This window comes from Tenrec ecaudatus, chromosome 8, assembly GCF_050624435.1.
Source record: "Tenrec ecaudatus isolate mTenEca1 chromosome 8, mTenEca1.hap1, whole genome shotgun sequence".
Classification (NCBI taxonomy): Eukaryota; Metazoa; Chordata; class Mammalia; order Afrosoricida; family Tenrecidae; genus Tenrec; species Tenrec ecaudatus.
In genome coordinates this window covers 38619205-38644089 of record NC_134537.1, presented here as the reverse complement: position 1 = coordinate 38644089, position 24885 = coordinate 38619205, and the positions used below count along the sequence as shown (strand labels likewise).

Sequence of the window (24885 nt, the reverse complement as noted above, 5' to 3'; positions counted from 1 at the left end):
CATCAAGTCAGTCCAACCGATAGTGAACCCGCTGTAGGTTTCCAAGGCTGTGACTACTTATGGGAGCAAATGGCCTCAACTTTCTTCCCCTGAGTGGCTGGTGGTTTGAACCGCTGACCTTACAGTTAGCAGTACAATGCTTACATGACAGTGCTGCTAGTGCTGAGTAGTTAAACTGTGCACAAACGTGTGTATGTATGAACGTGTGTGAGAGAGAGAGAGGAAGGGGGGCGGGGAGAGGGAGAGAAGTTGTAAAAACATGAAGGAATCCATAAAGAGAAATGCCGTAGGTGTTATTAATTAGCTGATATGGACTGGTCTTGGCCATTTTGAGTTGGACAGTTGTAAGGCTGACTATTCCGGCATGACAAATTGAAGAGGATGACATTGCACTTATAATCAAAATGAAGATACCAAGATCTACTTTGAAGTACATGGTTGTCAATGATCTGATCAGATTTATATGCCTATAAAGACCAGTTAATGTGACTATTTAAAAATTCATGTACTAACGACTGAAGCCAAAGATGAAGAAATTGCAGATTACTGCCAATTTTTCAGTCTTAAATTGATCAAACATCAAATCAGATGCATTGATAATTACTGGTGATGGGAAAGCCAAACTTGGAAACAAAGGAGGAGAATTGGTAGTTGGAAAATATGGCTTTGACGATAGAAATTATGCTGGAGATCATGTAGTAGAATTTGCAAGATGAATGACTTCTTCGTTATAAATATCCTTTTCAACAACATAAGCAACTGTGCCTGTGTGCCTCTCCTAATGGAATGCACAGGAATCCGATTGTGGGTAGAGCCTGTGGAGAACTGTCTCATCAGTCAGAACAAGACCAGGGCTGACTGTGGAACTGCAGACTACAATTGCTCATATGCAAGTTCAAACTGAAGCTGCACCAAACGAAAGCCAGTCCACGAGCGTCAAAGTATGACCTTGAGAATATTCCACCTGAATCTAGAGACCATCTCAAAAACAGCCTTGACACACTGAACACACAGATTGACGTTAAGGACATCATACATGAAGGAAAATAAAGATCAAAGTGAATGTCAGAAGAGGCTCTAGCCTCTAGCTTTAGAGAAGCTAAAATGAGTAGGATAAATTATGACAAAAGAGCTGAAGAGAACGTGACAAAGGGTACCTTGAGAAAAGGTGAAGTATTATAATGAAATGTGCTAACACCTGGAGTTAGAGAACCAGAAGGGGAAGAACAGGCTAAGCCTTCCTCAATCTGAAAGGGCTGAAGAAAAAATTCAAGCCTCTCATTTGCAATATTAGGTAGTAAACAATTCAGGAAGTATTAGACAGTGAATGAAATACACATACATACCTACTATGCCAAAATAATTGGATGCCATTCATTTACTTTGGGAAATAGTTTATGGTCATGTACTGATGGTACTTAAGGAATAAGTCCAAGCTGCACTGATGGAATTGGTGACAAACAAAAGTCCGGCATTGATGGACTAGCAGATGAGATGTTTCAAGAATTGTATGTAGCACTGGAGATGCCCACTTGTTTGCAAAGAAATTTGAGGATTAAAGTGTGCTTTACCAAACTATGGTATTTTCAATCTCTTCATATGTATGCGAACACTGGATTATAAATTGGAAAAACCAAAGAGTAAATTGATGCCTTTGAATTGTGGTGTTGGGTGAAGATTTTTGATTATACCTGGGATTACCAGAACAAACAGCTCTGCTTTTGAAGACTTATAGCCAGAATACTCCTTAAGGGGAGGATACAATGACATTTGGTTTCGTGTACTTTGGTCATGTTGCTGGGAGAGACAGTTCTTTGGAGAAGGGTTATCATGTTTGGTAGAATGGAGGTTCAGTGAGTAAAACAGGGAGGCCTTCAACAAGATGGTATGACACAGTGGCTGCAGCAAGGGGTTTAATCCTAACAACGATTGTGAGGATGGTGTAGGACCAGGCAGTACAGGTTAGGCTTAATCGTACTTAACAACAAGAGTAAGGGAACCTAGCAACAACAATAATGCATTTTTAATTACATGTCATTGTAGGATAAAGGCATGTTTGCAGGATAAAGCATTTATCTTTATAAAAGGAAATAAACATGGAACCAGCTTTACATTAGCTGAACTCATACCACATTTTTGTGTATCAGCTTGTGTTGAGATAAAATAGGAAATTTATGAAGTAACTCTGGTCTTAAAAGTTTGAAATACACGGGAACCCTGGTGATGTACTGGTGATGAGCTGGGCTGTGATCCACATGGTTGGCAGTTCGAAACCACCAGCAGTTCCGTGGGAGAAATACTGGGTTTTCTACCACCGTAAACAGTTACGTCTTGGACATCCACAGGGGTTGCTCTGTAGTCAGCATAGACTCAATGGCAGTGAATTTGGTTTGGTATACCAGTGCAAACAAGAAAGCAAAACAAACATTGCATTGGGCCAGTCTGCTACAGAAGTTTGAAATATATAGTCATTTTGTGTTATTGGCCAGATAGAGATTAAATTGAGGTTAGACTGTCTAGTCATTTAAGAAATAATAGGGATTATTTTTTTAAATCATTTTCCTGGGGACTCTTACACTCATCACAATCCATACAAATATCCATTGTTTCAACCACTTTTGTGCACATTGCCATCATCATTTCAAAACATTTTCTTTCTACTTGAGCCCTTGGTATCAGCTCATGCCCTCCCCCCCATGAACCCTTGATAATTTATGAATTATTATTTTTTTCATGTCTTACACTGCCAGCTATTGAGATTATTTTGTGCTTCATCTCCTCTGTAATAATAGACCTGTTGTTCCTCATTTCTTTGAACATGATTATTTGCTAGAGTTGACTTCTGAACTCATATATCTTTGTAAGACGAAAACTTTCTGAATAGATCATGCATACTACATTTATCAGATGTTAGAGTTGATTTGATTAACTTGTTTTTTTTAATGGAATTTAGAGCTCTCTGTGACCTCACTGATGACTCTTTGGGATTCTGCTTTGCTTTTGGCTTAGGGACCTTGGAGTGTTTATTTAGTTAGTCCCTTTGCTGACTGACTGAAGGTTTACATTTGATTTATGGCATATATTCTATGAAAATCAGTGACTCCTTTGGGTATGTTTTCCATATTAGATCTGTCCACTCACTCATTCCACAGATTGTTGTAGGTGTGGTGGGCATAAACTAATGTAGTGCTTCCTGACATTTCTCATCCCATGACACCGACAAAAACTGACAGTTCTGTTTGTTTAAGACATCAGAGAAAACACGGAAGCAGTGGTGCTGTGGCCTGCTTGTGGGACTGCTAACCGGAAGGTCAGTGGTTTTAATCCACTAGCTGCTCCTTGGGAGAAACATGGGGCTGGTCCCATATATTTTTAATCTTATAACCTCTATATGGGGTCACTGTGGCTCAGAATTGACAATATTAGAGAAGAGGTTACTATGGAATGTGTAACTTAACTTTTTGAAACTAGGTTTTTCTCCACAGAAATGAATTAAGTAAGACCATTGTTGATCAAGATTTTGAAAATGATGGTCTTTTCAAATCTGTAGTCATTTTCATTAAGAAGAATTTTTTTTCTTTTTTTTAACGTTAAAAGATCTTTTTATTAGGGGGCTCTTACAACTCCTAACAATTCGTACATCAATTGAATCAAGCATATTTGTACATATGTTGCCATCATTATTTTCTAAACATTTGCTTTCTATTGAGCCCTTGATAAATTATTATTATTTTCATATCTTATACTGATCGCTGTCTCCCTTCCGCCATGGTTTCTGTAGTTCGTCCCCCTGGAGAGGGGGTGTGTATGATTATGTGTCGATTATTGTGATTGGTTCCCCCTTCATCCCCTGCTTTACCCACCTTTCCCTACCCTTCTGGTATCGCTGTTCCCATTCCTGTTCCTGGATTCTGTGTGTCATGAGCTTTTATCTCTTATCTGTACTTGTGTACATGCTCTGATCTAGTCCGAAGTGAGAGGCAGTACTGAGGTCATGATAGTTAGGGGTGACGAAAGCCTCATGGAACCAGAGGAATAGTGTGTGTTTACTTGTGTGCTTTACTGCGCCCTGGTTGACTCATCTCTTCCCTGTGACCCCTCTGTGAAAGGATGTCCCATTGTCTATAGATGGGCTCTGGTTCTCTGCTCCAACCCCCCTCATTCTCAATAATATGGTTTTGTTTGTTTGCTATGGTCTTCTGAAGCCTGTTACCCGGTCCCAACGCTTCAGTTGGTGTGCTTCTATGTGGGCTTGTTGTTTATCAAGACCACAGACGCTATATCTTTTAATAGCTGGGCACCATCGCTTTCTTCACCACATTTACTTATACACCCATTTTGTCTTCAGTGATTGTGCTGGGAGGGTGAGCGTCACAGAATACCAGTTTGTTAGAACAGACTGAAGGAGGGGAGGGTGTGCGCCAAGGAGTTTTGCTTATAAAAATTAGCATATTGATGAAAGGCAGCAGAGTTTGAAAGGAGCCCCGGTGGTACAGTAGGTTAAGCACTGGGTTGCTGAGAAAGATGGGCAGTTTGAACCCACCAGCTCCCAAGGGAGAAAGATGTAGCAGTCTGCTTCCATGAAGATTTCTGCCCTCGGAAACCCTATGGAACAGTTCTACTCTTCCCTATTAGGTCTCTCACTCTGAGCTGTGACTAATTTCATGGCACTCGGTTTGGTCCCACATGACATTAACTCCTTTCTCTCATGTAATTAAAATTTAAATATTCCTAGCTCTTTAAATTGCCCTTTAGAGAGCAGTCTTTCATTAATAGGAACTGCCTTTCCTTTCCTTTCATTGACAAATTTAATGTTTAAATTTTCTGGCACAAGTCTAATGAATTTTGAATAAAATACCAAAGCTCTTTTGCAAGCCATCACGGGAGTTCTACATTCAAATTACAGCATTGACTCACAAGTGAGTGAGGGCTTTTGATACTGAAATTCCATCAGCTTTGTCAGTATATGTTAATCAAAAATTTCACGTATTGTTTTAAGTAATATTGACTTAGATCTCACAATATCAGCTAAGTAAGCTATCATTTAGTCAATAGCTATTTATAAACAAATCTGCAAGTTGAGAGTGAGTTCTTCCTCAAATCTTATATTCGACTTTTAACTTGTAAGCATAGGCAATGTTTTTCTTTTGCCTTTGTACGAAGCAGTAGAGGCTACTAGGATATTCTTCCACCATTTCTTTACACATGCTATGAAGAGAAGAAAATAAGTGGCTTGAAACAATTTTTTATTCATTCATGTTTTTGGATAACATTTAGTTTTGAACTTAATATCCACTTCCAAACTTTTACATGCGAGAGATCCTGTGCAGTAATATATCACTAGATCTTCCGGATTAATTCATAATATAAAGCCTTGATTTTGCTGTTATTGCGGGTGGCACTATGATGAAATATACAAACTTATAATGTTCCTGTGCTAGGCTGTTTGTGGGTTGGTTTCACAGTTTTCCATTTAAGTGCGTTTAGTATTTCATCCTTTAAGCGGTGCTTCCCAAAGTGAGGGATAGTGCCCTGGGTGGGGAGGGGGTGGCCCTAGAAGAATGCAGACGGGCTGCAAAAGCAGATCCCTGCATTGTATCCTGGATTGTGGCCTCTAGTAAAACGTTCCTCGCTGCTGGCGGCGGGGTGGGGGAATGCGTGTTGCATTTTTCTTTTCTGAAAAGGGGTTGATTGGTCAAATCTGTTGGAGAACCTGCGCTTTAGTTTGCTTTGGTGCTTACAGCTCAGCATGCTTCCAATTCTCTTCAGGGATTGTGTCTGCTGCTCTTAACTTGAGCATATTTACTAATGTGTGTACAGAAGACTTTGTGATACAGTGGCCCTCCTGCTTACTGATTCCTGCTGTCTTTGTCCGGCAAATCATCAAGTACATCTGGGGTTCCTTGGATCTCTGTGTGGCATCTTTCCTGTTTGCTGAGCTCGAGCAGAGTGGGAGGCTTTCTGGCTCGAGCTCCTAATTAGGGAACCCCTTGGTCTCATACTGTTCTAACCGACATCACGAAAGAACTTTGTTTCTTATTTTGGGTTTGCAGAGATGTAGAGTACTAGCCTTTTTCTGTATGAAATGGATGTTTGGGGATGAAATGCTGCATGATTTGCTTGGCACCACTGCTTTGTCTAATAACCCTGTGAGATGAAAAGATTTAGGCTGAAGAAGTGAATTTTGGACTGTTGTGTTTGTCTTCTGAATGTAATACCTTTTTTGCTTTAGTGAAAAAGTGTCTATTAGGGTGGAAAATCAAGAAGTTGAATATGAAGTACAATAGTATATTTCTTAAGGTTCAGAAATTGACTATTTGTGTGTATACATAGATATGTGAATAATCATGCATTTAAAAATATTTTGAAACAATTAGTATTGCATGATTATAAACATTTAATGTTTAGTATTAAAAGAGGAAGTAGTAAACAGTTTTGTTCAATACTTATGTATGATCAGAAAATAAAATTTCCAAAGTAATTTTGACTCTCTAAAGCCTGGCATTTTCATTTAAAATGACTTAATTATATGAATTAAATTTCTTCTTTGGAAATATTTTTTTTGATAATTTAAATGTATAGATAATGATATTTCTTCAAGAGTCAGCCTTTGCTAATTAATACAAAAAGTAAATAATAAAATGCCAAGACCAAGGAGTAACAGCAGAAAAATAACAAATTATACATTTAAAACTTCTAATTTACCAAAAAGAGCCCTTGTGGCATTGTTTAGTAAGTGCTAGACTGCTAACCACAAAGGTGGCGGTTCAGATCTATCAGATGCATGTGTCTAAAGATTTACAAACCCTCACAAAAACCTTATAAAGGGGTCACTAGGGGTTGGAATTGACTTAATGGCAGTGGGAATAAAGCAGATGATGAAGATGCTATGGACAATAGCTGTACATAGTTTCATTATTAATAGGAAAAATATGGAATGTTTCATCATGTATACAAACCAAAGATGTGGTAATGATTGCGACTAAAGTAAGAAATTTCATTGAGTTGTTACAGTTTTCTCTGTTTAGCAAACCACCCCAAAACTCATCGACTTAAACCCCCATCACTATTTGAGCAGGACTGGGGCGGGGGTCGACACGGTGGCCCCACTTCTCTCTGCTCCTGTTGGGTGTTGGCCATGTGGCTTGGCTATGGCTAGAGGATCCAAGTGTCTCCACTTGGATGACTAGAATGCCTGCAGTTGAGCAGGCTTCTCTCTCCCTTTGGTGCCTCTCATTTTCCAGGATCTTTTTCGCCTGGAGGTAGTCCAGTGCCTTTCATTGTGGTGTGTGGCTCTCAAGAGGGTGAGTTCAGAACATGAAGACCTTTTTAATGCCTTTGCCTGGAAGTCACAGCACATCAATCTGCGGCATTCCTTTAGTTACAGTACCACCATGGCCACCACAGAGTCAAGGGGAGGGAACGAAGCACTGCCTCTTGGTGGGAGCCTGGGCTGCATATGCAGGGATGGGAGGACTTGACGGTGACGTTCCATATAGAGAGTCTGCCGCATCAGTACATCTGCACATATGTTCCATGGCCCAAGGGGTGGGAGCCACTACCTTCCTAAACTGGCTCCAACGCCCCAGAAGTTTTGATTTAAGTTATTTGCATTAGAAAATTTCAAATCTCCAGATGATTCTGACCTGCAGAAAAGTGTGAGAACCGCTGCACCAGGTGAATGATTCTTGAGAGGAGTCCCTAAACGTCAGCAGCACCTGGGAACTTAAAAGCACCTTCTCACCCTATCCACCCCCCAACTTCTGACTCAGACACTGAGAGTGGCACCCAGGCATCTCTGTTTTAACCAGTCTTCCAGGGGAATCTGATGCACTCTAAAGTTTGGGAATCTTTGCAGGGAAACTGCTTATGGGCCAAATCTAGCTCTTTGCCCTTCTCTGTACATAAACTTAAAAACTTTTTTTTTTATTATTGGGGGCTCTTACAGCTCTTAATCACCATCCATCCATCCATCCATCCATCCATCCATCCATCCATCCATCCATCCATCCATCCCCATCGTGTCAAGCACATTTGTACATATGTTGCCATCATCATTTTCAAAACATTTTCTACTTGAGCCCTTGGCATAATATAAGTTCTGCATTTATCCCCTCCTCCCTCCTTCACTCCCTCGTGAACCCTTGATCATTTATCACTTACTTATTTATGTAAACTTCTATTGGCCCACAACTGCTTTCATTTGTATGATCTTGTTTCATACTAAGTTGTCAGAGTCAAGTAACTGTGAGAGAGGCCGGGTGGCCCATGAACCCAGAGCACCTACTGCCTGGCAGCCCCACACTTGTTTTGCTGACTCCTGCACTCAAGGGATGCCATAGTTTGACCAATTCCAGGGACTGTCTGTTACCACACCTTTGACTGGTGTTTAGTAGCAGCCGTTGATAAGTTCTTCTTAGGGAAATAATGAATGAATTTAGGCTATAATCCCTAACTAGTAAAGCAGTATTCCTGGGGAAGGTAATGCTGTTTTGGCAGATTTAGATGTTAATATTTTAAATTGTTTTATAGCAATGTTAAATCTGTACACACACGCACACACAAACCACTGTTCCTCTTTGAAGTTTATTGAGAGTTTTGCAATTTTATTGAGGAATAATTGACAAACAGCTTGTGATTAAAGTATACAAGTTGGTTAATCCTGACATATGTACACTTCCACGATCACAATTAAGTCAAGGAATTCTTGATTAGAAGTGATGAGACTGAACATCCTTGCCTTGTTACTAGTTTTTTTCAGCGTTTAGCCTTTTACCACTTAATGAGTTGCTGTAGGCTTTTTGTGTCCAGGTTGAAGAAATGTCCCTCTATTTCTTGATTGCTGGGAGTTTTTAGCAGGAATGAGTGTTGAAATTGGCACTTTTTTGGGGGGAGGGGCATCTATTGAGATAATCATACACTTTTTTTTCAGTCTGGCTAATATGGTGAAGTATTTTTATTGTTATAGATTTTAAAATATATCATTGTTAAAATTTTTTGCTTTTAATTTTCGTTTTTAAAGATGATTTTATTGGGGCCTCTACAGCTTATAACATCCCATACATTGCTTTGATATTCATGAGAATATTTGCTTGTAGCTTTCTTTTCTTGCAGGGTTTTCTCTAATATGACTCATGGGAGTTTTTCATAGAATGGATTTTCTGATACTAAGGCATTTGGGGGAAGACTTTGTGTAGAATTTTCTTTCTTAAATGTTTGATAGACTTCAAGTGAAGATATTTGGGACTGGAATTTTCTTTGTGGGAAATGTTTTTCTTCTTTGGATCGTGTTGACTTTCTCTGATTATTATTAAAAGTTGAAGTAATTGTGCAGCAAACATTCATTTTCTCCCCCTAACTGTAATTTACTATATTTGCTTTAATGAGTATTTATCCACTTACCTATCCCTGTATTCAAGCATCAATCCATATATTACTGCTGCCTTTTAAAATAACTTAGAAACAGTGGTTTACCATCATCCTAAGCACTTTGCCGTGTGGTGAATTTGCTAAAGTGTTTTCATTTCTTAAGGTAGAATTGAAGTGCAGTTATAATCACAAATCCAAGTGTACCTTTCAGTGAATTTGGACAGATGTGTAATGCAAACTTTTTAAGGTATAGATTGTTAATATCACCCAGAAAGTTCTCCCAGACCTTTTGTCCCTCATCCTAACCACACTCCTAGAGGCAATTACGGTTCATATTTTCTTCCATGGAGTAATTTTGCTTCCATAGATTATTTTCAGATAAATGAGATATTTATTTTGTGTGTATGCTTCCTTCTACTTGGCATTATAAAATGTGAGATTAATTTTTATTGTTGCCTCTGTCAATAGACCTTTTTAATACTTTCTATTGTAACTTGAATGAAGCTCAGATAACATGACCTATACGATGCCATATTCTTGATGTGTGCATTACTACAGCCGACAGTTTTCACAAATGTTAGTGTTCGACAGAGAAATTCTCTGTTAGTTTTGTCTTTTCTCCTTTCTTCCTGATCATTTGACAATGTGTATCAGTTTATCAGTTTGATAAATGTTTTCAAAGAGAGAAATTTCGGTATCAGTGTTTTTTCTTTGTTGATTTTCTATTCAATCGACTTCTGTATTATTTTATTTTTCTGCTTAGTTTGGGTTGAATACTTTGGGTTTAATAAGATTCAATCACCAATTCATTTTGTTTTCTCTTTGGAAATAAATTGGCAAATTTTGAGTCTCTGTATTATAGAGAAATGGGGGAGGCAGGAAAAGGAGGCTTTCTGCTTCTGTAAAGAGTTACAGTCTCGGAAACGCACAGGGGCAGTGTACCCTGTCCATAGGGTCACTGAGTTAGCATGGACTTGATGGCAATGAGTTTGCAACACTATGGAAATGTATGGATACGGTCATATGTGTTTGTGTATTTAGTATCGCCTGACATCTGTTTCAAACTCTAAATGAAATACATCTAAATTATGAAAGTACTTGAAATTTCCATAAATTAAAAAAAAGATTAATGGCACACATAGTTATATATCTATCACTTAGGCTGGACAAAAGATTGTGCTGAATAACAAAACTTTATTATAGTCTTTAATCTAAAAGCGCAGTACATGTTTATTTGAATTATAAATATAAACCAATTAAATCCCCAGTTCTGAAATGAGTAGCCTTTAGGGAGGCAGCTTTCCAGTTGTTTACACTTGGTGTACTGGATGGAGCAGGACTCTTCTATAATGGAGGGAATGGAATCTACTGATGACTCTTAGATTGTCTTCCAAACCATGAATTAAAGTCAAGAAAATAGGCTGCTCTATTATCTGGGTACTCTATTTAACTGTGAAAGCAGACTGGTTTATTTCTGTAAATAGAAACAATGAGGCCCTTGAAATCGGCTTAATCAATTTCAGATTCTTTTTTAAAAGCTTATTATTTCTTATGTTGTCTTGAAACAGAAATTTAGGTGTTTTTTAGAATCGGAGTGTTGATGTAGGGATGTAGTATGTACAGAACTTCATGGGAAATTATTTTATTTTGTGAAATCTTAATGTTACCTTTGTATTTTTTAGATCCTGTTTGATCAGACTCAGAGATCAATTAAAGCACAGCTTCAGAACTTTGTTAAAGAGTAAGTAAATTGCAGTCAAATCAGCCCTAATCAACATTTGATTTTAATTTTAATGCAAATAAAAAAATCGAATGCCCTTTGAACAATCAAAGCGAACATAAGTTTTCTTTTTTCTCGGGATGGTATTTTCTTTCAAGATAAGGTAACAGTTTATACAAAGGGGCTTCAGAAAGCTCCAGGAACAACTTCATTAGCGTTTGAGTCCATTTTCCCATGAGTTTATTATTTAAATTATGAATTCCTCTCATATATAAAAAATGAATAATTGATGTGAATGCTTTTGCTACGTGTCATACTTTAGTTTTATACCAGTTATCTTTTACATGTGAATGAAAGTAAAACTAGAAATTTTAAAATTCTGAACTTTCCAAGGTAGGGACCTAAGTTTTCCTGTTTTATCTTAGTTATTCAGTCTTTCTTATTTAATTATGATACTATGTTAAGGATAAATTATGGATATTATAAGCAGGTGGTTTATTAAGTTAGAAATGGTTGTCCTATGGTGCTATCTTTCAAATGATAAGTTTCTTCAAAATAGACTTAGCACTGATAGCAAACCTTCTCATAAAATGTTTACATTAAATTTTGTGGCTCTTGGGAAAGAATTTAGAATATTTCTTATATATCCTTTATTTATTTTAGTTCAAGTTATTATGCATAGTTCCTTAGAAGACATAGTAAAAGTAAAGGGATGTTAGAATTTGCACTGAATTGAGAAGCAAATTTATTTTCGAGACAGAAGAAATTGGTTTAAACAATTGCAGTTATTTTTATAAATAATTATAAGAACACTATCATGCAACATCAGTAAGATTACGTAAAATCTTATTGGATTTGAGGATTTATGATTGTCAGATTATTGAAATGAATACTGGTACATCAACTCTGTGAGAAAAGCGTTTATGTATTGTGCATTTTAAGACTTAAAATATCCATGCTCTTTGGCCCTGTAACTTCCTCCAACAATAAATGAATGGTTAGATCGTTGTTTGTTGAGGTCTGGTTTGTAGACCACCCATAGCAGTAAAACCAAGTGTATGTTTTAAAAGCAGTATCCAAACCACAGGTCTCTGGGGCTTATTGTAAAGACTAAAACATTCTAATCTTTGGGAGGAGGTCTTTGGTGTTTTTATATTTTAAACAAATTAGGTCATTGCCATTAATATATATTACTATTTAAAAATCATTTCGTTAACTAGTGGTACCTGTCCCTGAATTTGCCCTTAGGGAAAAAAATGAAACATTTTTTAGATTATTGTAATGTATAGTCTGATAATTATTTACCTCAAATATTAAAGAGTTAAATCATGATTTTTTAGCTGACTATATTGAGATGAATGTATAATTGTGAAACAATAGATAATGTAGTTGGAAGAATTACCGAAGGTCAGTGTAAAATGCAGCAGTATCAGAATTTATCCTAAATATATCTTTTATATGCTATAAAATATATGAAGATATATATTATGCATTTTACTACAATAAAATTTTATTTTGGGAAAACCTATATAGCAGAAATTTTCTAAAGCTTTTATCCAGAAAGTTTTATGAAAATCTCACGAGAGTCTTATATTTCAGAGATCTTAGAAAATTTAAGGATGCCAAGAAACAATTTGAAAAAGTCAGTGAAGAAAAAGAAAACGCATTAGTAAAAAATGCTCAAGTACAGAGAAACAAACAACACGAAGTTGAAGAAGCCACAAACATTCTGACAGCAACACGAAAATGCTTTCGACACATAGCTCTGGACTACGTGCTTCAGGTATGTTTTGTATGTTCCCTAAAAGTAGCTATTAAAGTGGTTACAATTTTTGAGTACTGATGTGGAAAAGAATAAATAATCCTTTGAAGATAAAATTAAAACAGGTTCACATGAAGAAATATTCCGTGTATGTCTCCTCATGCGTGCGCGTGTGTGTTATTCTTCTTTTAGCATGACACTTTCCTCCACCTAAAAATTGTTCCCTGACCATCATTTTAAGTCCTTGTATTTATGGAATTGCTGAGTCGATTTCACTCATACTTCATTATCAGATATTTACACGCAATAGCAAAAACATTTTAATTTTTCAACAATGCTTACATAACTGCATATAAGTATTTTACAACTTTTCTGATTATTACTTTATTATAAACTCTTAGAGATAGAATTAGCAGTTAAAATTTCGTGGAATTCTAAGACTCACCATATTTCCAATGGAAAAAAAGTACTTGTAAAAATTTTATTTGCATGTTTACATAGGTGTTCTTTTAAAAATGTTTTTCAGCATTAGTAATCTGGTTTTGTTAAGTTGCTTGGTGGTCTGTTCCATATGTACAATTGAAATTAGTGTGAGACACATGAAAAATGGAGGCATTCTTTTTATACATTATTTCAAATGTGATATTCAGATATATGATGTGTTACTATTTAACAGAAATTTAAGTTTAGGAGTTTTAAAGCTTAGAAAATGATCTTACTTAAATCTTTTATAAAAATAGTGGTGCTTTTAGAACTTGTTAGCTTAACTATGATCACAGGGTAGTTCTTAAAAACAAATGTAAACTAACCGTATACAAGTTAGTGTTTAAAAGCAACATGGTTTTAGAGGTGTAGCTATAGATATGTATATATATACATATATATACACATTAATTTATAATGAAAGGGATAGATGCCAATGTACATCTATTTATATGTTAACTATTAAGATAGCAGATGGACTTTGGCTTCCCTTAACACAGGGACACTTTGTTCTAATAACCTGGTACCCTTTGATACCTTCCTGACATGATCTCTGAAGACAAAATGGGTGTGTAAGTAAATGTGGTGAAGAAAGTGGATGGTTCCTGGGTATCCAAGGATACAGCATCTGGGGTCTTAAAGGCTTGGAGATAAACAAGCGGCCATCTAGCTCAGAAGCAACAAAACCCACGTGGAAGAAGCACACCAGCCTGTATGATCATGAGGTGTCGACAGTAATAGGTATCAGGTATCAAAAGATTCAAAACAAACAATTATATTGATGTGAATGAGGGGGGTTGGAGTGGAGACCAAAAGTCCATCTGTAGACGATTAGACATCCCCCCACAGAGGGGTTACAAGGAAGGGACATTTCAATCAGGGGGCAATGTAGCATCAATGAAACACACATAATTCCTCTAGTTCCTGAATGCTTCCCCTCCCCCTCCACTCCCTCCTACTACCATGACCCAGTTCTACCTTACAAATCCGGCTAGACCAGAGTAAGAGTTCTCAACACATGGAATTCAGGACAGATAAAACCCTCAGGAATAGTAGTGGGAGTAGTGATATCATGAGGTGGGGGGGAGGCGGAGAGGAGAAAGGGGGAACTCATCACAAAGCTGGATATATAGCCAGCCACCAGCCCCCCCCGGGGGGTATGAATAGCAGAAAGGTGGGTGAAGAGAGACAATGGACAGTGTAAAACACGAAATAACCATAATATATAATTGATTCACGAGGGTAGGTGGGTGGGTGAGACATCAGGAAAACAGAGGAACTGATACCAAGGGCTCAAGTAGAAAGAAAACAAAATGTTTTGGAAATGATGCCAACATATGGATGAGCACACTTAATACTACGGAATGGTGGATTGTTATAAGATTTGTAAGAGCCCCACAATAAAATGATGAATTTTAAAAACAATATGGTAACTTTGTGAAGTTACCTGGGTTTTGCAAACAACATTTGAAGGCTAAGCTGTTAACTGAAAGGTTGTCTGTTCATATCTACCCAGAGATGTCTCAGAAGAAAGGCCTGACAATCTAGTCCCAAATAGTCAGCCATTGAAAACCTTATGGAGTCTAGTTCTACACTCACACAAGTGGAGTTGGCTTGAGTCAGAATTGACTTGACAACCACTGATTAGAGTTTTTTAGGTAACTTTGTAAACATTAGATTTTTTTTTCCTACTACATTCTTGCTTGGTAAGAGAGAATTTAAGTCCAAAAAAATGAAATACACTCCATTTATGGGTGAAAGACTTTGGGATAGTGTAGTCTGTATTTTCAGTCTCCTCTTACTCTCACATTCATCCCACAATATACAGCTTAGGGCAGACGTCCTCAAACTATGGCTGGCGGGCCACATGTGGCCCACTGAGGACATTTATTCAGCCCGCCAGGTGTTTTTGCCCCGTTTGTTGTTTTACTTCAAAATAATATATGTGCAGTGTGCATAGGAATTTGTTCATAGTTTTTTTAAACTATAGTCTGGCCCTCCAACAGGTCTGAGGGACAGTGAACTGGCCCCTGTTTAAAAAGTTTGAGGGTCCCTGGCTTAGGGTATTAGTATGTAACCCCCACTATCATTCCATTGAAACTACTCATACTAAGGACTTATTCAAGGATCATAGACAGTTTAGATTTTGATCCACTTGACTATTCGGTTTCACTGACATGATAGACATCAACCACTTTCTTGAAATGTGCTTTGTCTTTGATCTGTCTGAAATCACTTTTTCCTCACCTCATGGTCCATGATGATTCTGATTTGGAACTCTCTCCACTGCCTTTTATCCTTTTTTTCTTCTCTTTTAGTGTTTCACCTTCGATCCTTTTCTTATTTGATGGTTTCCTGACAATCACATCATGCCTCTTGTTTGAATTAGCCCCTGTACGTTGATGACAAAAATCTCCATTTATCATAGTCGAGTTGCCGCAAGAGCTCGCGTGTCTGACCTTGAATCTGTCTTCTTCACCTTCTCGATGCCTTGCTTAACTGGATAATATCACCACACTCCATCATACAGACTGAACATAGAAGAAGTATGTTGAGTGTCCCCTTTATTCTCAGCTATTTTATTGAGCCACTAAAACATCTTGGAGCTCCCTCAGTTAAACTTCTGAAATCTTTTCTCACCCTTGTTGTCATTTTAATACCAGTCATTATTTCTTGTCTAGCGTATTAAGGTAACAGAAAACACCAAACTCACTGCCTTCGAGTCAGTGCCAACTCAGAGTAGCCCTATAGGACAGGGTAGAATTGCTCCTGTGAGTTTCCAAGACTAACTCTTTTTTTTGTTTTACTCATTTTATTGGGGACTCATACAATTTTACCACAATCCATACATCCATCCATTGTATCAAGCACATTTGTACATTTGTTGCCATCATCATTCTCAAAATATTTGCTTTCTACTTGAGCCCTTGGTATCAGCTCTTCATTTTTTCCACTCCCTCCCCACCACCTTCCCTCATGAACCCTTGATAATTTATAAATTATTATTATTTTGTCATGTCTTACACTGTCCAACATCTCCCTTCACCCACTTTTCTGTTGTCCGTCCCTCAAGGAGGGGGTTATATGTAGATCATTGTAATTGGTTCCTCCTTTCTACCCCACCTTCCCTGGACCCTCCCAGTATCGCCACTCTCATTACTAGTCCTGTATTTCCTGTGTTTCCAGTTCCTATCTGCACCAGTGTGCATCCTCTGGTATAACTGGATTTGTAAGGTTGAATTAGGATCATGATAGTGGAGGGAGGAGACATTTAAGATGGGCTTTGCATCCCCACTCCACACTTCCCCCTCATTTACAATGATATGATTTTTTGTTCTCTGTTGCCTGATACTTGATCCCATCAATACCTTGTGATGACACAGACTGTTGTGCTTCTTCCATGTGGGCTTTGTTGCTTCTAGGCTAGATGTCCGCTTGTTTACTTTCAAGCCTTTAAGACCTCATGTGCTGTATGTATCTTGATAGCCGGGCACCATCAGCTTTCTTCACCACATTTGCTTACGCACCCTCCTTGTCTTCAGTGATTGTGTCCAAGAGTAACTCTTTATGGGAGTAGAAAACCCTTTCCCATATGGAGTGGCTAGTGTTTTTGAACTCTGACCTTGGTGTTACTAGCCCACTGCACCACCATTAAATTAATTATTTTGCGTTGTTTTACCAGGGAAAGTAGAAGGAAGTACTGTGTGTACTTACTGTGTGTTTACTGCTTCTGTGTTTTCAGTGTAGTTACAAACCTTGCTAGTAGGCCACTTGTTACATTTACTGTAATTTTTACATGTCTTTTCTATTCTTGGACGGTAGCCCTAACTTCTAGTGAATGGTTGTGAAATATATGTTTTACATACTTTTTGAATAATGAATAGCTTAAATTGTATTTGATGGATCCTGCTAACATACTCATTATTTTCATATACACAATAAATAATTTTAGTGTCCATCAATAATTTTAAGTGTGGCCCAACTTAAAACAAAATCAACCTAAAACACTATTAGCTTGCTCGTTTTATTTTGTCATTTTATTGTTTGGGCCTTACTGTTTTAGGTAATAATAAATGATAAGTATCCAAATATAAAAAATTTGCCATGTTTAACTTTCCTTACATATTTGAATTTACTTTTTTATTCAAGACTTTTATTTATTTTTCTTTGTAAAAAAATCATTTTATTGGGGGCTTGTACAGTTCGTATCACAATCCATCCATCCATCCATCCATTGTGTCAAGCACATTTGTACATTTGTTGCCATCATCATTCTCAAAATATTTGCTTTCTACTTATGCCCTTAATATCAGCTCCTCATTTTCCCCTCCCTTCCCACTCCCCTGCCCTAATGAACCCTTGATAATTTATAAATTATTATTATTTTGTCATATCTTACACTGTCTGACATTTCCCTTCACCCACTTTTCTGTTGTCCATCCCACAGGGAGGAGGTTATAGGTAGATCATGAAAACATCTATTTTATTCCTTTTTGAGTATATTAAGTATGTTTATATACTAATTTGGTATATTAAGTAACTAAATATTAAGCCTAACTATTTAGAATATTAGGTCTAACTAAAATACCTTTGTTTATTAATTTATTTAACAGTATTTATTGAATGCTAATCATATGCCTTATAGGGAATACAGATGGGAATAAGAAAAATAACTGATTTTTTAGAGCTTATACTTTAGCTGGAGAACACAAATAAATAAGGAAATATACCCACTTCACTTGTTCATAGCTACTAGAGATAAGGTGGAGTAAGGACTACTCCTTAGGACTTTCAAGATTGTAAGTCTTTACTGGAGCAAGTCTTATTTTTCTTCCACAAATCCCCTGATGAATTTAAATGATCAGCCCATTAGCCCGACAGCATCATTGTGGTTCACTGAGAAAATATAAAGTAGTGAGAAATGCTTTTAAGTAAAGAAATAAGTTTGATAAACTAGAGAGTGCTTCTGGGGTTCCTTTAGTGAAGAGATGGTACTTAAGGTGAATCTGGTTGGCAGGAATTCTTTGAGCCAAAGAGGAAGCAAGTCACCTAGAGAGACTGAAGACCTCTGGGTGGGGGGAATAACTGTTAAGTGGGGTTCAGAAATGGCATAGTAGTTCTCATTTTATCCAGGCTTAAGTGGAAGCCAGGGGAGGATTTTAAGCTGGAGAAAACATGATCTTGTTTACATTCGTTTAAAAGTTCCCTTTCATTGCATTGTGGAGAATGGCTTATAGGGAGTTATGTTAGAAAGCAGAAAAACTAGTTCACAGACGATTGCAACAGACCAGGAAACTGAATGGAGGTTGATGGTGATAGTGGTAAAATATTTGGGAACTTGTATGAAAGGTGTCTGTTAAAGAGTCTTGATGAATAGAAAGGAGGGTGAGGAAAAGGTGGGCATGCTAGGAAGTTCACATTTCAAAATAGTTTTGTCCCTGCAGTTTTATAATTTAAGTGCCCCTCCCACCAAAAAAAAAGCATTTAAATGACCAGTTTTTCTTTTTTTATATAAAGAGTATAGAATTTGTATTTTGTTTTGGATCATGGTGTGTTATACAGCTTCATTGTATAAATGAATTACAAAGGGGATGGGACACTACTTAATTTAGGTTAGTAGAAATGACTGAATTAATTAACTGAGCCTGCATCTGAAAAACCCAGTTGAGTAAAATAAAATATTCCTTAGGAGTTGTTTGATTAATAAGACTTATTGTTTATTCAATTGATTTTTTAAATACTTTATAAATAATGATACATAGATACCCTGAAGTTGTTTTAATTCCTTGCAGAAGAGTCAATTTCTTTGTGATGAGTATAATTAGAATAATTACCTGTTTTGTTTTTTAATCTTTCTACATTCATGAATGCCTGGTTTGGTCAGATAATTGTAATCTTACAAATCACCATATCAATGAATTCATTTATCTTCTGAGTAAGGTTTTCCGAATATATTTGGTGGGGGGGAATCATATTTATCCTGCTTCTGTGCACTAAACATTAAATACCTCAATGGAGAGTCACCAAAAACCTGATTACAAGCTTTCTTGACCTAGCTATTTCAGAATTTATTTCTGAATTTTCAGTGAGACGTGGACAATACAGAACAATTAAATAATGACATAGGATAATCTCAGGCAAAGCTTTGGGGAGAAGTTGGGATACTTTTCTGCCAAGTTTTTTTTTTACTCTGGAAATTTTATTTTATCATAAGGTACTAAGACTATAATACAGCAAATAAATTCCAGGGGGAAAGGCTTGCATCATCAAAAAGTCTCATGAACATGACTCTGTTTCAAATATGTCACTACTGAGGATGGCTAATAGAGCTGTGCTAGTACAAAATGTGAAACATTCTTTTAAATGATGCTGAAGAAGGTTGCAATCAAATTATTAATTAAATCAGAGAAAAGAATGTTCAGTAATGACTTAATCTAATTTTGTAAACATCAAGCACAATTTTTCTTCACCCAATTACTTGATAAATTCTTGAAAATTCTAAGTTAAAATAGATTGGTATACCTGTAAAAATAAGATATATTTAATAATGGTCCATCTTTGTACTAATTCTGTCCAGATTGCAAATCGACTGAGGGCATAGGCACTTACTCATTAGACTACCAGCCCCGCGGTCAGCAGTTACAAAATGCCCACCCACTCTGTGGACAAATATGAGGCTTGCTTCTCTTCTGTCCCAAGAGGAGAATATGCCTGGTGCTATGATCCTCACTGGACAACTTGTACTCAGTTTCCATCTAGCCCTTGGTGAGCCAGGCAATTTTTTTAAATGAATACTTTAACTTGGGGCTCTTACATCTCAACACAATCCATACATTCCTTCAGTGTCAAACACATATGGCTGCCATCATCAATTTCAAAGCATTCTCTTCCCACTTGAGCCCTGATATCAGCTCCCCATTTCTTCCCCCTCCCCGACTCACGAACCCTTGATAAGTTATAGATTATTGATTCCATATCTTACATCGTCCTCCGTTGCCTCTTACCCACTTTTCCGTTATTCGTCCCCTTGGGAGGAGGTTCTAGATTGATCCTTGTGATGATTCCCTGTTTCTCCCCCGACCCTCCTCTAATCCATCTTGGTATCTCTACTCTCCTTGTTGGCCCTGAGGGATTTTATTTATCTGGATTCCCTTTGTTGTGTGCATGCTCTGGTAAATGACCAGTTTTTCTTTGAGCTCAAAATAGATGGGAATGTTATTGATGTATTTGTCTTAATGTTTATGAAATGAAGGTTGAATGGTGAAAGCTTGAACTTTGTTTTTATTTACTCTTCTGGAAAGTGTTAAATAATTCGAATAAACACGTTACAGTATTGCATTATTCACTTTTTAAAGTAAGGCATGGTTGATTAACTCGTGTGTATTTTTCCTCAGATTAATGTTCTTCAATCAAAAAGGAGATCAGAAATCCTAAAATCAGTAAGATTATTTATTGAAAAGATGTTTCAGATATTTTAATGTAAACCACATCATATTTATTTAAGTATTTAAAGTTACATCTGATGTGGGGGGGAAGGTGGAATGTATGCATACACATATATAAGGGGGCTTCAGAAACTTTGTAGGAAAATCCCATTCTGTTAATTGGAACTCTTTGAAGCTGCCTTCATGGTGTGTATGTGTATTAGGTATGTGTATACATGCATGTGTGTGTATGTAGATAAATGAAGCTAATGATTGCTCTTGTTAATCTTTATACTTATATCAATTAACCACTTCTTGTCTCCTCTTCCTCTAATTATATATGTGTGTCTTATCTCTTTTTACTTAGCTCCCTAAAGGCAGTTTTTACATTGTGCTGTTTTATCTTACTGAGATGCTATGTGGGTAGTAGGTACTTGGTTATATTTGGTAAATATATGGAAGTGGTTGATGTAAATGTATCTGGGAACATTTCAGGTTTTGTTTTGAAATATATGAAATAAAATGCTGTTACAGTTAGGTTTGTATTTCATCTAGTTTATGTGAGGGAGCTTCAAAAAGTTAGTGGAAAAATGAAAGATAATGGAATTATTCCATGAATTTTTTGGAGCCTCATATTTGGTTTAATTATTTTCTCTTTCAAAGTATTTTATTTCCTTGCATAATTTTGTTTTATTTATGCATATAAATTTTGAGTTTGAGGGTTTATATGAATTTTATATTATTTGGGAATTTTTCCATTAGGGTCTTGTAGGTTGTTTACAGCTACATCCCAAATGGGATGAAATTTGCGACCACTTTTCCCTCATCACTAACTTTCTGTATCCATGGTGACAAATGGTTTTTACTGCTCTAAAGTTTAGAAAGAAGTGGGAAGATGGTCATATTGTCTTGATTGCACACATGTTCATGTTTTGAAACTTGTCTGACTTTGCTCTAAGGGCGAACCACCATTAATGTTTGGTGTATATCTTCCAGTCTTCTCTGTGTCTGTATGCATCTATATGTATGTATGTATGTATGTAGCTTTTAAAGTTACTTTCAAAAAGCTGTAAATCATTCCTACAATTTTATTAGTTACATTTTAAAACTATTACACTTCAAAATAATCCTATGTCATTAAATATTCTTTATTAAATGTAGCCAGGCACAGTTCTACCACATGAATACACCAGGGATCAGCAAACCTTCATAAAGGGTTTGATAGTAAATATGTTTGATTTTGTAGGCCATACAATCTCTGTTTTAAGTACCCAACTCTGCCACCATTGTAAGGAGGACAAGACCAAACCAAGGCAGGGCCATCAAGTGAGGAGGAAGCAGCCTTACAGAATATGTAAACGAACACCTTGCCTTTCCAGTGAAACCTTATTTTATGGATTCTGAAATTTGAAATCATAGTTTCGTGTGTTGTTAAATAGTATTCTTTCCATTTTCTTTTTCTATTAAAAATGCAAATATCATTTATAACTCATAGACTATACAGAATTGGTGATGGGGCTGTATTCAGTTTGTAGGTCATGGTTTGCCTGACCTCTGTAATATACCATAAATTTACTTTTCCCAATAATAGATACTTAGGTTATTTCTGTGTTTTTGACATTGAAAAAAAATAACATCATGATGATCATCCTAATGATTAATCTTCATTATTTCCTTAGAATAGAAACGTAGATGTCAAAGTTTGTAAACATTTTGAAAAATACTGCCAGATTTTAAGGTTCAACAACCATTTTCACATTTTCATTAATGATGTGGGAGCAAGTTTCCCACATTTTTACCATTACAGTATATGCCCGATAATCTATTCCCAATTGAGTAGATACAAAGCATAATCTCGTTGTTTCATATTTTGTTAATATAAATGCATTTGTATATTTTATTTTACACACTTCTGGTCTCTTGTGGTTTCTATTAAGTTCTTTGTCTTTTTCTGTTCAAGTATTATTCTTTTTTATACTGGACTGTACTTTCTCTATGTAGTAAGACTGTTAACTTATGTCTTTGCTATTCTTGTCTTGTTTATTATGTGCTTTTATGTACAAGCATTCCCTATATTTTCATAAAGTTTTTCTTTTTCAAATTATGGTTACCAGTTTGCATAAGCATCACCATTATCTTCTTCTTTTTGTGACTTGCCATTTGCCTTTGTCTTATTGAATTGGATTTTCATTTTGAAAAAAGTTTTTTAGTAAATTCTTGAGCATTAAGGAGTAAAAGTATTTTAGATTTTAGAGAACTGAACATATGGCTCTTGCCAAATATACACAGATGTTTGGAAAAATTGTTCAGTATATGTACATAATTATATAATTCACCCACATGTAACAAAACTCAGACAATTATGGAAGAAATAAAAATAGAGAAAAACTTAGGGATGAGATCTTAACTTAATGTTAATTTTAAGTTTGTAGAATGAATAGAAAGAAATCTCTTTGGCTCATTTTAGTATCCCGAGCAAGAAAAGAACAGTGTACTCCTACTTCAGGTTGTGCTTGTACAGTGTTTGTCATGCTTTTGTTTTCAGACCTTGTGCTTTTATCTTTTTATGTTTTATTTGTAATCTAAGCTTTATGAGTGAGTTCATCATTGAAAGAGTTCATCAATATTTAGTAATGTACCTAGGGAGATGGTGATGATATTGAAAGTTTGATAAATTATTACTACTTAAATGTTGATCATCTAGGTAGAGTCTAGACCACTAAAATTTGGGAAATTCACAAAATTTTAAAGTACTGGTATATTTATTTCATTACTTGAAAATGTTTTGACGCTATGCATTAGGTTTTCAGCAGTGTCTTCTTCTGAAGTGGGGAGCCGAGCCCTTCTTTGCTGACTGTTCTTAGTCTGGATGCTCCACTGAAACCGGTTCACTTTGGGTGACCCTGCTGGCATGTGCAATGCCAGTGACATAGCATCACAGCAACGTACAAAGCCACCACAGTGCGGCAAACTGATACACAAATGGTGGATATTTATTTTACACAAAATTTATTTTTTGTTACATTACCAGATATTTTTGAAATGCTCTGAATAAAAAATACTGTTTTATTTTAAACTGGCTTGGCACCTTTGAGTCTTTAGAAATAATTTAAAAATATCAAATAGGCTTGGGATATTTTTAAAAATTCAGAATGTTTACTAAGAATTAAATTATAAAATGGTCATTTTTTCCCCCTATTAGATGTTATCCTTTATGTATGCACATTTGGCCTTCTTTCATCAAGGATATGATTTGTTTAGTGAACTTGGGCCGTACATGAAGGATCTTGGTGTACAGGTAATCTTGGACTTTACTATTTCCTTTTGTGTTATATACTGATCCTGTATTTTTAGAAATAAAGAAAGTAAGCATCCCTATTAGGAGATGTCACATACCATTTACTTAATGAAGAACTTTGATCCTATAGCAGATTTGTATATGGATTAAATGTGTAACCAAAAGAGGAACTTAAAGGTGAAAAGTAACTTTGTTTTACATAGATGGTATGTGAAAGTGCTAAAAAGGAGAATTTTGAAATAAAATATAGAGGTATATTCATGTTTAGTTGCAACAATGGGCTCAAATGGGGCAATTTGTGAGGATGATGCAGTATTTTTTTCTCTTGTGCATAAGGTCACTATGGATCAGAGCTGACACGATCACATGTAACAAAAACATTTTATTTAAAGTCTTATAGATGGATAATTGCATTCATGTTCTGTTTTTATATGAGCTAGAGCTTCTTTTTATTAAAAACAGATTTTTTTTAAAGATTGTGTTTTGGCATTTTGAATAAATAAAGCTTTAGAACAGTGGTTCTCAATCTGTGGGTCGTGACCTCTTTTGGGGGGGTTGAATGACCCTTTCACGGGGGTCACCCGATTCATAACAAGAGCAAAATTACAGTAATGAAGTAGCAACGAAAATAATTTTATGGTTGGGGGTGGTCACCACAACAATCCATGTGCCATGGATTAGAGATCTGCTTCCACAGAACGTCAGCTGATTGAATCAAACCACCAACTCACCTAATTGCTAATCCCTGTATATTTTGTGCATCCCAACAGCCATTGTTTAATTACAAGGTCTCACTCACGATCTTCAAGGAAAGCTGGAAAAGGTAGAC

General features: G+C 36.3%; 1 protein-coding gene across 1 annotated transcript in view; it reads left to right on the top strand.

Annotated features, from left to right (window-relative positions):
• ACAP2 (ArfGAP with coiled-coil, ankyrin repeat and PH domains 2) overlaps positions 1 to 24885 on the top strand; it is a 141436-nt gene that overhangs the window by 65043 nt on the left and 51508 nt on the right. Inside the window, exons 5-8 of the mRNA XM_075556235.1 lie at positions 11052 to 11110; positions 12689 to 12872; positions 20729 to 20773; positions 23961 to 24056. Coding sequence (XP_075412350.1) covers positions 11052 to 11110; positions 12689 to 12872; positions 20729 to 20773; positions 23961 to 24056 — 384 coding nt within the window. The remainder of the gene's footprint in view (positions 1 to 11051; positions 11111 to 12688; positions 12873 to 20728; positions 20774 to 23960; positions 24057 to 24885) is intronic.